Consider the following 16,114-nt stretch of genomic DNA (forward strand, 5'->3'; position numbering starts at 1 on the left):
AAGGGGTATCTACCCCTTCACCTTAGCCCTACGCCTTCAAGCTAAAGAGAATTGGGACACCCCTACCTCTTCACATGAACGTGCAAAACGAGGGGAAGGGCTAAGGGGTAGAATTGGGATTGGGCCTAAAAGATGAGGTAATTTTCTTCTATGCCTTTAAAAATCTGACCACAATCTAGCAAACCAACTCAAAGCTCTACATGCAAACAAACTCAACTGAATTGACCATTTTAGCTCAGAGCACTTTCAGACTCGCCTCAGGCCATCATGCCATCCTTATATCTGAGCCCTGCTTTTACCATGTTACCAGATACCATAAAAGGAAAAGATTTTGTGGTGTGTTTTTAGTTAGTACCGCGAAATGAAAGTCATAAAACAGCTTAACGCCACAATGTGAACCCTGGGAAATTTCTCCAAACTTCATTCCGGCGGTGTAAATGATTGGACTGTCAAATATTACACCCAAGCATTTGGCTGAAGCCTAGAAAAGGCCTCGAGCTCTCTCTCTTAGTGAGATTCACATCAAATAAATACACCAGGACGGCAGTGCGAGGCCTGAAGTGAAAAGAGCTCAAAGAAAGCTATCTGTGTGCAATCTCTAGAGAGTCTCACCACACTGAAGTCTTCAGGACGGCAAGGCGAGCCTCTGAACTGGCAGGAGAGCAGCATGTCTTTAATGTCGTGTCCTGTTCTGTTGTAAAACTCCCACATGTTGAAGTGTCGCGGCTTGAAAGAGCGAAAGTCGGTTTTGCTCTTGAGAACCTCCATCACGCTTTCCTCAACCAGGTGAGCTTCTCGAACTTCATGCCTACAGACGGATAAAAGAAAGAAAAAACACAGAAAAACATGAGCAAATAATCTCTTTAAAATCGCACCTAAAAATAAAACTCCATGTAAGGATTTTGAGCGACGCAGTGGCGCAGTAGGTAGTGCTGTCGCCTCACAGCAAGAAGGTCGCTGGTTAGAGCCAAGGCTGGGTCAGTTGGCGTTTCTGTGTGGAGTTTGCATGTTCTCCCTGCATTCGCATGGGTTTCCTTTGGGTGCTCCGGTTTACCCCACAGTCCAAAGACATGTGGTACAGGTGAATTGGGTAGGCTAAATTGTCCCGAGTGTATGAGTGTGTATGGATGTTGGATAAATTGGCGGTTCATTCCGCTGTGCGACCCCAGATTAATAAATGGACTAAGCCGAAAAGAAAATGAATGAATGAATAAATGAATGAAAGGATTTTCAGCTTCACCAAACAAGAAATTTTCTTTTTAGTAAAGGGAATGTTTACTTAAAAATGAAAATGTCCTCACTATTTATTCAGGTTTATAAAGGTTGTAAACCTTTATAGAGTTTCTTTCTTCTGTTGAACACAAAAGAAATCTGAAAACTTGTAAACATTGTCTTCCATAGGAAAGACATAGGAAAAATAAGAAAAATACCATGGAAGTCAATGGTTACAGGTTTTCAACTTTTTTCAAAATATCTTCTTCTTCTAGAGCCATCCATTTAAAAAGAACTATTTTTTTCTCAATGTGATCAATGTTTATTCAATTATAATGAAAATGTATATTTGCATTATACTTTATGTTAGTTTATGAATTCTGAATTCTTCCGAATGGAGTCATCTTGTGAAATTATATTAGTTTTGTTTTCCAATATCGTGCATCCCTATTTCATGCAGATCCACTCCCCTAAAATGATTCATTGTTTTCAAATAGATACTCTAGTCATCTTGTGAAATGATATTCATTCTGCAGAAAAGCTAAATATTGCCATTACGTTTTTTTTCCAATATTTATATACCCAAAATCTATTCGATGACATATTAAAAGGCTGGGATAAGGATAACAGTGCAGCCACAAAATACTAATTGTTACTTAATGCTAATTTGTTGTTTAATTTTTGCATAAATATATCATCAAGTGTTCGGATTAAAGATTCAACATTGATGAAAGTAGATTGCTTACAGTTATCAAATTAATTTTGCAAATATAATATGCACGGGTGGCGCAATGGGTATCGCTGTCGCCTCACAGCAAGAAGGTTGCTGGTTCGAGCCTCAGCTGGGTCAGTTGGCATTTCTGTGTGGAGTTTACATGTCCTCCCGTGTTCGCATGGGTTTCCTCCGGTTTTCCCCACAGTCCAAACACATGCGCTATAGGTGAATTGGGTAAGCTAAATTGTCCGTAGTGGGTGTTTCCCAGTGATGGGTTGCAGCTGGAAGGGTATTCGCTCTGTAAACCATATGCTGGATTCATTCCGCTGTGATGACCACTGATTAATAAAGGGACTAAGCTGAAAAGAAAAAGAATGAATATGATTCTATTGGCTACAGCTTTTTTTTTTTATTTTAATTTTAAATTTCAATTAGATAGTTGGCAAGATTTCTATAAATATTTCTCATTCTTTTAAATGTGTATCTTTTAAATGTATATCAATTATAATGAACATGTATAGTTGCATAGCTGTATCTATAGCTGTATGCTAGTTTCCTTGTTGAACTATCAGAAAAAAAAATTCTAATTAATTAATAATTAATAAATTTTTTTTGGTGCCGTAGTGGGTAGCACAATCGCCTCATGGCAAGAAGGTGGCTGGTTCGAGCCTCGGCTGGGTCAGTTGGCAATTCTGTGAGGACTTTGCATGTTCTTCCCGTGTTCGTGTGGGTTTCCTCCGGGTGCTCCGGTTTCCCCCACAAGTCCAAAGACATGTGGTACTGGCGAATCGGGTAAACAAAATTGTCCGTGGGTAAAAACATATATGTTGGATAAGTTGGCGGTTCATTCTGCTGTGGTGACCCCGGAGTAATAAAGGGAAAGCTGAAAAGAGAATGAATGAAAATAAATTTTGAGTTAGCGACACGGTGGCGCAGTGGTTAGCACTGTCGCCTCACAGCAAGTAGGTCACTGGTTCGAGTCCCGACTGGGTCAGTTGGCATTTCTGTGTGGAGTTTGCAACACTCTTTGCGTGTTCGCGTGGGTTTCCTCCGGGTGCTCCAGTTTCCCCCACAGTCCAAAGACATGCACTATAGGTGAATTGAAGAAACTAAATTGGCTATAGTGTGTGTGTGTGTGTGTGAATGTAAGACTGTTTGGGTGTTTCCCAGTACTGGGTTGCAGCTTGAAGGGCATCCCCTGGATAAAACATATGTGGGATAAGTTGGTCGTTCTTTCTGCTATGACGACCCCCTGAATGATTAAAGGGATTAAGCCAAAGAAAAATGAATGAATGAATTTTGGGTGTCCCTTTCTTTTGCTACGTTCTTGTTAGCCACGGGGCTTAACAAATGGAGGCTCGTCCACGTCATAATGGAATTTTGTATTTGAAATGGGCAACTCAAGAGAAACTGAAGTGATTTTTTTCCATAGCTGTATAAAAAAGGTAGAAAGTCATAGCGGTTTGGAACGACAGGTGGGCGAAAAATCGACGACAGAACAGGTGTTATGCAAATAAAGACATGCAAAATCTAGATTGAATCTCAGTAGGACTGCATTCATAGCCGAGCCCCGAATATCAATATTTATCCAGTGGCCTTGAAGCAGCAGAGCCGTGCGTCTTCTAGTCAGCTGTCCTTTCAGAATGATGAATAGTCAAGGTTAATTCTTTGTCAACATGCTGAAAACTGGGCCGAATACAGAATAAAACGGAGAAAGAGAGACAGTGTTTGTGCTTCGCTGTGGAGGAGCGCTTGAAATGCAGAAGTTGGCATGACCGGAGTCCAATTCAAACCCACATCACATCACAGCTGCCGGGTGTTACAACACTGCAGTAACTAAATCACGACTTGCCAGATGGAAGCAGACACCGATGTTTAATCCAAACATTTCATTCAACTTAAATATTCTAATATGGAAGTAGCACCTCCAGAAAAAAACACTTGTTTTGCACTCTACAGGTCACTTTTCTCAATTAAAAAGAAACTATAATCAGTCTGCATCTTTCCGCATGCCAGAAAAGCACTTAGAGACTTTATAGCACAAGATGGAGAGCAAAAAATATACAATATCATCATGACTTCAGCAGCAGGGACTTCCAGAGCTCTGCATTTTCATTTCCGCTTCTCGAGTCCAATAAAAGCACACTAATCATATACACTCCAATGTGCTTGTGTGTTCATGCGGGGAATATGAGAGTGTAATCTATTGAGTGAGTGACTCACGCTCATTATTAAAACTTATCCACAGCCCCTAGACTGATGCCTGTTCACCAACCAAACCATGGAGAGAAATGATCAACTCCCCAGCTAACATATATTATAATACTTTAATCAGTATTAATAGATCACTATTTCTTCGACATTATCGAATCGCAATAAAATTTATGTCAATAACAATTGATACGCTCTGGACTTTTTAAATCTATATTGATCTAAGAGCCAAGCACACAGCAGAAATGTGCAACAATGAGAATCTATAGTGGGTTGACATTAGAGATGTACTGAATTTTCGGCCACCGAAAATGTATTGGCCAAAAATATGTTATGCCATTTCATTGACTCTCTAATTTTTAATCTTTTAAATCTGGAAGCATTAACAACTTATATCGAAATATATATCGTTATCATTCAATATTGAAAATAATTAGAGACTGCATTTTTGCCATATCGCCCAGCCATACATGCATGTATGTGATAATGCAAGGCATAGAAGAAAATGGGATTCAGAAATAATATTTACTAAAAAATATTGCAATTTAAAGTCATTTGCAACAACATTTTTCTGAACGGTTTCATCCAGAATCCATATAGTAGTGTTAAAAGATTGACATATATAAGCCCTTTTCACACATACTGGCTGGAAAACTGCAAAATTGCCAGTAAAGTTCTGTAAAGAGAACATGTGTGAAGAGATGGTAAAGGTGCAGTATGTAAGTTTGACACCCAGTGGTTGATCTAGGTATTGCACTCCTAGATCAAAACAAACGGAAGCGCAGGTTGCCAGATTGAGGACAGGAGCGAGTGATTTAAACAGTGTTCTAAATTAAAGTAATGGTTTCCGATAGAAGGAATATTTTCCATATTAAAAGGAGCTTTAGTCCTAACCAACACCTCGAACTGATATGTTAGAAATGGCTATAATTTCTCACAGCTGAACAAACAGAAAACTTGATGACATGATCACCTCAGGTACACCTCATGTGCTTTATTCAGTGTTAGATGCTAATAATGTGAGTTTAAATGCCATTTTACATGACATTTATTGCCATACTACTGAAAGCAGCAGCAGATAGTTCACCTCAGATCTTGAAAATAAAATAAACCGTTTGAAGTTGAACTTTACAACTAAACACATCAGTAAGTCAGCATGTACATTTAATAATGTTAGCGAGGGTTAATTTATATTAATTAGATTATAAACCTTACAATTTCTTGAGTGAGTGAATATTCTGTGCTTCTGAATGGCTCTATTTAAATTTCTGTCGTGTTTTGTCTGGTGAAAACAAATTGCTCATCACTGCGTATCTCGTCACGAAGCGTGTTGTTTGGACACGCGGTTACAATGTAACCTGCTCACCTAATGTTTACGTTCGTAATATTTATATCATTTGCTAATTAATAACCTCATGTGGAACTGAATCTGCTACTGTCCACCGGAGGTCGCATTTTGGTAACGGACGAATGCTTTCAGAGCCTTTCTGACTCCACCAAGGCAACCGAGGAGCTGAAATATACAGTAACTGGCTATGGCATTGGGCAGGTTAAAAGACCCAAAACAAAGATAGCATTCCGGCACGGAAACAACCTTTTCGAAGCAGAATATCTGACTTCAGCATTGTTTTTCAGATAAACAAGTTTGTTCACTTAGCATGTTTCTTAAATATCTGCATATTATGGTATTTTTATGCTTTAGAAGAGTCAAAAACTTACATACAGCACCTTTAAAAAGAAAATTTGGAAAATTGGTTCTGGCAAAAGATGGTTTATCATTACAAGTAAATTGCCAGAGTTCTGCTGTGTGTGAACAACACATTTTTGAGTTTACCGTTAAAGTTGTTACAGCAATTTTATGGCAAATTAACTTTAAATTTAAAATTTAAATGGTATTACTATGTGAAAGGGGTTTTAAGCTGTAATTGCCAGTGGACGTAAAGGGATAGTTCACTCGAAAATGAAAGTTTCCTGTTAATTTACTCACTCTCAGGTCATCCAATATGTAGGGGACTTTATTTTCTTCAGTAGAATGTTAAAGAAAATTTATAGCCGAGTCTGTAGTCCTTGTGTATATGTAGGTATATGGTCAATGGTTTGATATAGTCAATGGTTACTTTTTTGATAAAAAAAAAAACATACAAACACGTCAAAATCAATAGCCATGGCTGCTAGTTTCCATCCACATTTTTATGCACATTTTGAAATATCACATAAAAACTGCTCAATGGAAATGCCAAAATGTGCATAAATTTTAAAAGTACTGGAAAATGTAAATGATGGAAACACATTTACAAAATAAATTCCAGTATGCTCATCAATAAAGTCATGTGATTTTACTTTTTTCAGATAAAAATGGGTGAGATGGAAAATCCTGAATAGACAAACCAGTGAACCGACCACATTGTAAACAATCTGAAATGTTGTTTTGGTCATTCTAAAATCCCTTAAAAGATTAAAGTCCATTGAAGTCCGTCATCTAAGTAGTCCCGGATTAATAACTTCCAGAACTGTCTCGATGAGCCAATCACATCAAACCCGCTGTTCAATTATGAAAACCTGAGGCATACCGCACTACCTTTGTGTTGACTTTAGAAAACTGCAGTGTACTGTGCTTTTTATGTTGCTAAGCAACCACTATATCAACGGACTTGGTACTGGAGCGCATGACATCGGGTGTATTCTCCACAGAGTTGACTTTTTTAACTGTAGGCGCACCGATTGCTCGAATAAAAACATGAGGTGCAGCAGACAATTAGATCTCAAGGAATCTGGGAGAATTCAAAAAAATAAAATAAAAAAAATACGCTCCCAATATGCTTGCTGACAATAGAAAATATTTTATAAAAGACACCTCTAACTGCAATAAAACACATTCAGTTTTATCTGCGCTTTAAGAAAACAGCACAATTTTAACTTTACTAGTAAAATAATGCAGGTAATTTTATAGAAATTTAATGGTGTTACTTGTGAAAGAGGCTATAAAGTATAGTTGCCAGTTTGCACCCAAAGCCTCTCCAGAAATAGCGGTCTCGCACCTCCAATTTCACCACACATTTGCATTTCATCTTCAGAGGCTCAAGTAATTTATTATATTAGAATAATACCCACAATGGGGTCTCTAAAAGCAGCAAATTTTATTTATCCTTTTGAGATTTGGTGCCAGTTGATTAGGTAGTGATGATTGTTCTCTTTGACTCATTGGATGGAAGTGGTGCTTTATTCACAAATGTTTAATGCTATAGTGTTTTCCAGTTTTGCACATAAGCCCACATACAATATAGATTTTTTTTCTAAACATTCTTTAAATTATCTTGTTTGTGTTTGAAAAAAATAAGGGAAAAAGTTTAGAACCACCTGAGTGTGAGAAAAGTCAGGAAATTTCCACCAACCTGGAGTTGAGCAGCGCCAGCAGTTCTCCTGCGTGGTACAGGTCATTGCGTGTGATCCTGCTGAAGCGAATGGAGTTCAGATTGCAAATGGTCACAGCCGGAAACACCATCACCGGTGTGGTGATCTCGTCCAGCTTGGTGACGTGAGGATACTCCAGGTAGAACTGAATGCGATCAATGCAGACGTACATGAGAAAAGTCAAGGAGCTGAGGAAAAACACCACCCAGAGGCAGCATTTGGCTGTGATCTTCTCATAGGAGAAGATGTGAGAGATGCCGTGTAGTGTCGAGGTGTGAGCGAACACTTGGAGAGGCGGAGGCTGATCGAAATCAATGTCCATTGGTTCCACTTTAAGATCCATCACTGATGTCTTCATTGACCTGTTCCTCCACTGGGAAAGCTGCGAAAGAGAGAGAGGGAGAGAGAGAGAGAGAGAGAGAGAGAGAGAGAGAGAGAGAGAGAGAGAGTTATATTTTTATAAATGAGTCATCATTCAGCAAAGACAATGTCATTTTGGGATGCAAGTCTTCTGAGCTGGGATTATAACTAAATGGCTGTGTTCAAATCCCATGAGGGTAAGGCAGTAAATGTCACTGTGTTTTACTGTGATTTAGAGAAGATTGCCAGTATAATGTCATCTATTGTAACAGTATTTATGCTAGGGCTGCACAATATATCATTTCAGCATCGATCGTCGCAGGACATCAAGCAATTTCAAGTGAATTTAAACCATTTGGACACAAGAAATTATAATGTTTGCAACTTTAACATTATTTATTCAAATATTTATTTATACAATGAATACTATAGAGCAGGGGTGTCCAAACTCGGTCCTGGAGGGCCGCTGTCCTGCAAAGTTTAGTTCCAACCCCAATCAGACACACCTGGGTGAGCAAATCAAGCTCCTACTAGGCTTTCTAGAAACATCCCTGCAGGTGTGTTGAGGCAAGTTGGAGCTAAAATCTGCAAGACACTGGCCCTCCAGGACTGAGTTTGGATACCCCTGCTTTAGAGTGTTCATTCATTTATTTTCCTTCAGCTTAGTCCCTTATTCATCAGGGGTCACCACAGTGGAGTAAACTGCCAACTATTCCAGCATATGTTTTACGCTGCGGATACCCTTCCAGCCGCAAGCCAGTATTGGGAAACACTCATACACTCTCGCTTTCACACACACACTCATACACTACGGTCAATTTACCTTATCCAGTTCACCTTTAGCGCATGTCTTTGGACTGTTGGGGAAAGCCACATCAACACAGTAAGAACATGCAAACTCCACACAGAAATACTAGCTGGCACAGCCGGGACTCAAACCAGCGACCTTCTTTCTGTGAGGCGGCATTGCTAACCACTGAGCCACCGTGCCACCCACTATAGTGTTATTTTACATTTGATTGAATTTCTTTACCTCAATACTGTTCAGACTCCACCAAAAACCATAAAGCACTGTTTATTTCATTTATATCCATTTTCTTTTATTTATTTTTGCATATTTACATTTTTTTTTTGTATATATTTTGTACATTTTATGCAGATTCACTCCATTAAAAGACAAAAAAATCATCCCAATCAAGGTAATATTATGAACTTTAGTCATCTTGTGAAATGATATTAGTACCGCAGAAAAGCTAACTATATTACAAGTTTCAGTTTTTTTCCAATATTTATATAGCCAAAATCCATTTGACGACATATTAAAAGGATATCAGTGCAGCCCGACCTACTGTTTTATATAAGTTAATTAAAAGAGTTGGGGTGACACAGTGGTTAGCACTGTCGCTTCACAGCAAGAAGGTCGCTGGTTCGAGTCTCAGATGGGTCAGTTGGCATTTCAGCGTGGAGTTTGCATGTTCTCGTGTTGGCGTGGGTTTCCTCTGGTTGCTCCAGTTTCCCCCACAGTCCAAAGACGTGGTATAGGTGGATTGAATAAACTAAATTGGCCGTAGTGTATCTGTGTGAATGAGTGTGTATGGATGTTTCCCAGTACCGGGTTGCAGCTGGACGGGCATCCGCTGTGTAATACATCTGCTGGAATAGTTGGCGATTCATCCCGCTGTGGCGACCCCTGAAGAATAAAGAGACTAAGCTGAAACAAAATGAATGAATGAATTAAGAGTCCAGAATAGGTATGCTGTTTTATTTTTGCATAAATATATCTAGTATTCTAATTAATGATGCAACATTGATGAAAGTAGTTTGTTTTCGGTTATCAAATTAGCTTTGAGAATATAACATGCATAAATAGGTCTTTTATGCATTTATATTTCTATTTGGCTTCAACTTTTTATTTTTTTAATTAAAAAAAGTATTAATGTTCACTATTTGGCAAGATTCTACTGATATTTCTTATTTTCATTTTTTTAAATGTATATCTTATTAAACCAAATTATTTTAAATCGTTTTGTTTTATTTAACAATGAGATCATTGATGTAAAGACATGCGAGGCAAGAAAAAAATGATCCTTTAGGCCTGTGATGATATCTATTTTTTGTTGTATGATATATTGCACCAAAATGTACTGCAATAAACAATATTATTGTCCTTTTAATGCCATTTTATGCTACTGATGATATAATGCCAGACTGACAATATAATAGCACCACAATGCAAGTGCACTCTTTTAAAGAACACACACTATTTTATTCTTGGGAATATATAATATAATTATAGTAATTTTAACAGTTTAATAATTAGCCATTGGAATTAGAACCTGAAAACATATTTCCTAAACATTCATTCATTTTCTTTTCGGCTTAATCCCTTTATTCATTCGGGGTCACCACGGCAGAATGAACCGCCAAGTATTCCAGCATATGTTTTACACAGCGGATGCCCTTCCAGGTGCAACTCAAACTGGGAAACACCCATACACACTCATTCACAATGGCCATTTTAGCTTATTCAATTAACCTATAGCGCATGTCTGTGGACTGTGGGGGAAACCGGAGCAGCCGGAGGAAACCCACACCAACACGAGGAGAACATGCAAACTCCACACAGAAATGCCAACTGATACAGCCGGGACTCGAACCAGCGACCTTCTTGCTGTGAGTAAATAAACTTTGTTTATATATCCTTAACAAATAAATAATAATAATAAATATTAACATAAAGTGCAAGGTAACAAGGAACTAGAAAAAAGTCAATTTTTACTCAAAAACAAGTAATTTAGACTAAATCCAAGACCAAAATTCAATATGAACGAATGCTGGAATCCTAAAATCTCCAAAAATGTCCACTGAATTCGCAATTAAATTACATATTTCAAATTAGCAACAAAAACTTAAGCTGTAATTACATTTAAAACATGCCATTTGCTGTTTTTAGTTCAAGTTTTAATGATTAATGTTGCTTTTATATATAATTTTAGCCTGATTAAACAGTAACTACAATGATTCTTGATTAGAAATCATATCAAATCACAGTTCTGTAGGGAAAAAAATGTAAAAACAAAACAATATTTCTAAAGTTCAGCTATATGTTGTAAAATTAAAGCAATGCCCCCACAATAAAAGTGACAATTCATCAATGCAACACACACTCTTAATATAACAGGAAGTCTCTGCACCTAAACTCCCACAGAGAGCATGTATAGGACAATTTCTGCCCACGCAAGTTCCCAAGACCATTTAATTATAGTTCACCAACCCGCTGGCATCAAAAAAATCTAAATCTACAACATATTTCACCATAAAATTTAAATAACATATAACAAATTTTTGCTTTAAGGACATTTTAATTATTATTATTATTATAAATATATACGTTTGCTTTTTTATGACAGTATATGCATGAAAACCACTGGCACCTCTATTCTCATTAACATACATATACTAAAATATAAATAAATAATTTGGCATAGAAGATAACGCACTACAGTCTAATGAGAAGAAGTCTAAAGCTCAACATCGAGTAAATGAGCTTTAAATGTTGCCATTCAAATGTTTCTGCTCCAGAAATATTATTTAATCTTAATTCAAGCTGAAATGTAACCGTGTCACGTTTTCAGGAAATTCACCTTGTCATCAAAACACAGTCTGAGGTGAAACGCGTCAAATCACGACTCGCTTTTATGGCTCGTTCCATTGTATCAGTCATTCGAATTCTGGAGAAACATCAAAGCGAGCGACAGTGATTGGAACGGCAGCGTCACTTGTAGAGCACTCGCGCTTACCTGGAGCACTTCAGAAAGATGCTGGACATGAAAACAGACGACAGTTATCCGAACGTTTGCAGAGAGCCGCCGTCCATCCGACAGACTGACGGAAAGCCATGTTATCTGTGAGGAGAAGGTGGGTCTCGAACGCTGGATCCTCCCGTGTGATGATTCTGAGGCTCTAATGGCTGAAGCAGAGGATCGTGAGCTTGTGTGTGTGAAGAGAGAGAGAGAGTGGGAGGGAGTTTGTGGGCGTGAACCCCCAGAATTATTAGAGTCCGTAGTAGTAAAAGAAAACGTTGAATTGTCGTATTGTCGTGTTTTGGACATGCACAATGAGGATTTTTAACAATTACATCATGCTTGATGCCAATCATAGCTGATATTACACAATATCTATTTTTCACAATAGGCTATAGGCCCGTAGCCAGCCTATTGAAAGGGGTGGTTCTTCTTTTTCTCAAAAAGTGGACCTTTTTGCAGTTATACACTTTTTTTAATGAAATTGTGAGGTTCAAATACTGCATTTTAGTGCCATTTTAAGCACTAATTTTGTCAGATGGTGATCATATCCACACTTTTTGATGCAACAAAAATATTTCCTTTTTGTTAGTGCTCACCATACTATTTTACCAAGAAGTGTTTATTTAGTTATTATTTATTAAGTAATTACAGATTTATTAAAATTATCATGAGATTAGAATTTCAAATAAAAAATTTGATTAAAGAAATCTGATTTTTTTTTTAAAAATACAAATGTATTGTCTAATAATTAGGAATCTATTCAAACTTGTTGTAAAAAAAAGCCTATAGGTAAATAACAAACTGGCCAGCTCATTTCCTCAGTCAAAATTTGTCCACTTGGGTAATTAAAAAAATTAATTTGTCTTAAAGTCTTTTTCTATCGGTTATTTTCACAATTGATGATGGCATACTGTCAAAAATGGGACAAATTGTGGACTTTGTCAGTAGGGGGTAGGTCTTTTGAACCATCCGAACCCACCAGGCTATGGACCTGGGCTGTGTGGTATATGATACAGGGTGGTCCTGAAATTATATCCTGTAACAGTGCTCTACATCTCCACAATATCATGGTAGGATTATGGTAAGTTTTTCAGAAAACTACATTTTGCAGTGTTCAGGTTTTTGTACCTATTAAAGCTCTTTGTTAGGCCACCTGCTGTGGTATTTGATGTAATACAGAAGATTTTAAAATTCAAACTAAGTTTTTTTTAAATAAAGGTCAGAATAAGTAATGTTTTCATTCGTTGCGATTGAAAAACAAAGCTGTGTAAGGCAAATATTGATTTCTTAACTGATATTAAACTGATGTTCACTTTCTGATGTTAAACAAAACATACATAGGCATGTAAAACCGTATAAACAGTCTAAAAACATGGCAACGTATTTATTGTTAAAATATATATATAAATAAGTAAATCTGTCAAAAGTGCTGCTGACATTTTTATTTTAAATTTAGAAGAAAATTGAAAATGATATTCAAGTAAAGCACAAAAAAAAGTTCTGAAAAAAAAATAGAAGTGCCCTCTTAATTGTATAGATTTTTCTATATTGTTTATATTACTCTAAAAATGCTAGGTTGTTTTAACCCAATGTTGGGTCAAATGTGGGTTAAAAAGTGTCATTTAAATTTTTTTTTTTTGTAATTAAATGAAATTGAATTTCGCTGTGACGACCCCAGATTAATAAAGGGACTAAGCTGAAAAGAAAATGAATGAATGAATAAATTAGTTTGTTCATATTTGACCCAACTTTATATATACACTGTAAAACAAATCTGGAAATTTTACTCCAAGAAATGGCTGCTGTGGTTGCCATAATTTTACAGTGTAAATATGGTAGAAACCGTGAATTCATTCATTCGTTCATTTTCCTTTTCCTTCGGCTTAGTCCCTTATCTATCAGGGGTCACCACAGCGGAATGAACCGCTAACTATTCCAGCATATGTTTTTACACAGCGGATGACCTTCCAGCCACAACCCAGTACTGGGAAACATCCATACACACTCATTCACACTCATACACTACAGCCAATTTAGTTTATTCAGTTCACCTATACCACATGTGTTAGGACTGTGGGGGAAACCGGAGCAGCAGGAGGAAACCCACGTCAACACAGAAAGAACATGCCAACACAGAAATGCCAACTGGCCTAGCCAGGACTCGAACCACTGTACAATACTTTTTAAATCTTACGGTAAACTACCATATTTCATTAATTTACAGTAATATACAGTGTATTGAAGTACTAACATCAGAACTTTGTAGCAGAAAAAAAAACAAGAGTTGATGAGAAAATCATATAATGAACACTAACACGTATAAGCTTAGATATATATATATATATTAATACTAATATATATATAAGCTGCTCAGTGTAATTAACACAACTACTAAACACCATCATGGTAACATACATTAAATTAATCAAATAAACGTTATTTATCAACATTAGACCTAACATGAAACACAAATGTGCATCACTGATGGGGGGAAAACCCCTAAAATTAACCATAATGTCAACAAAAAGGCATAAAAATTGACATTGAAAGTCCAGAAAGTTTGCGCGCAGACACATGTTGCAGTAGCACTTCAGGGCATCCCGAGTTTGAATCCCGCCTTGAGAACATTTCCCTACCCCCCTCTCTCTCTCTACAACTTTGCTTCCTGTCTCATTACTGTCCTAATAAAGGCAAAAAGCCAAAAATAAATCTTTAACTAAAAAAAAAAAAGTCTATTTATGTTTATTTTCATTGTATGCATGTATGTGTATTTATACATATACATGGCACTGTATATATGGCACCAGTCATGGACGAGTGGAGAGCAAGAGACTGATTCATAAAAGACCCCAGTGACAGACGAGTCTCTGCACTGATCCCATTGGCCAGCCTGAACACCCGCTGGTGACCTAGTCACACCTGCAGCTTCTCCACGATGGACATCCAGTGTTTTCCAGCCTCCGCTACCTAGACTGTAGCTCTGCACAAAAAGTTTGGCCAGAAGAGAAAAGGTCATGCCAAACTGAGCCTGTTTTTTCTCGAGGTTTTTTCCTTTACTTCTGTCAATTGGTAAAGTTTTGTTCCTCTCCACTGTCGCCACTGGCTTGCTTGGTTTGGGACTTGTGGAGCTGAGCATCGATGGATTTGCTCTTCAGTGTTTGGACTTTCAGTCATGAAAATTAAACCACAATGAACTGAACTAAACTGAACTTAAACTCTGAAAACTGGACTGACACAGTTTCAGTTAACTAGAACTTCTATGTTAAGCTGCTTTGACACAATCCACTTTATAAAAGCGCTATAGAAATAAAGATGAAGGAAACCTACTGCAAAACAGGTTACAAAATTTTACTGTAGCATATATAAAGTCTTTTTTTACCATCAGAATTAGTAATTTTTTACAGTGTATATATTATATACATGTCCATAAGCCTGCCTCAGTTGTTTGGGTCTCCCTATGCCTAGTTATTTGGGTCTGACAGGGCCACATTAAGTGCATGTGCATTACATAAGATCAAATATGAATGACATGTTTTTTGAAGTGCATCAGCAAATAAATGGCTGACTCTAACAGTGTTGCATATGTAGCTCTGCATATGTGATCACACACACACTCGCAATCTGTCAGAAATGATTACATCTAGGGAAGAAACGACAATCTGTTTTCTGGCATTGCATAAAACAGAAGCACTGTGTGGTGAAATAGTGATTGTAATATGCTTTGTGTACAGAACTCAACCCCTAATCTAATTGTAACTACGTGCTCTTCCTGTAAAATAATGGTTTGCTCTCTGCTTGGCACAGATGCGTTGTGTAGTTCTGCTGCCTCAGCTTAAAATTACGTGCTTTTCATTCCCTATTTATTTTTGGTCTGCTTTTTGCTTGGGTCAGATGTTAGTAGGACTGCTTTAAGGAAAATTGATATATTTGAATAGGCAAATATTTTTAGCTTCGAGAAATAGACTAGCTGTGCTGCCTTGACAACATATTGTCAATTATATTATATAATGTTATATACAGTTGAAGTCAAAATTATTTGCTCTCCTGTGACTTTATTTTTATTTTTCAAATATTTCCCAAATGATGTTTAACAGAGCAAGGAATTTTTCACATTATTTTCTATTCAATTTTTTCTTCTAGAGAAAATCTTATTTGTTTTTATAATGTTAGCAGTTTACACTTTTCTATGTAACGAGTAATGCATTACTTAAAAATAAGTAATAATATTTTAGTTACTTTTTTTGAAAATCTAACTTATGTAAATGTAAACTTTTTAGTTTAAAGGGCACCTCGGTTAGCCCTTTTTTCTGATTTTATATAAGTGTTTTGCGTCTCCAGAATGTGTCTGGAAAGTTTCAGTTCAAAACACCCATCAGATTTTTTATTATACCTTTTTATA

General features: G+C 37.0%; 1 protein-coding gene across 1 annotated transcript in view; it reads right to left on the bottom strand.

The window, feature by feature from the left end:
* asic1a (acid-sensing (proton-gated) ion channel 1a) overlaps positions 1-11,873 on the bottom strand; it is a 55,949-nt gene extending 44,076 nt beyond the window's left edge. Inside the window, exons 1-3 of the mRNA XM_056464107.1 lie at positions 11,710-11,873; positions 7,531-7,931; positions 613-808 (exon numbers count right to left, since the gene is read on the bottom strand). Of these exons, the coding sequence (XP_056320082.1) occupies positions 613-808; positions 7,531-7,907 (573 nt within the window). The 5' untranslated portion in view covers positions 7,908-7,931; positions 11,710-11,873. The remainder of the gene's footprint in view (positions 1-612; positions 809-7,530; positions 7,932-11,709) is intronic.
* Between the last annotated feature and the right edge of the window lie 4,241 nt (positions 11,874-16,114).

Source organism: Danio aesculapii, chromosome 8, assembly GCF_903798145.1.
Source record: "Danio aesculapii chromosome 8, fDanAes4.1, whole genome shotgun sequence".
Classification (NCBI taxonomy): Eukaryota; Metazoa; Chordata; class Actinopteri; order Cypriniformes; family Danionidae; genus Danio; species Danio aesculapii.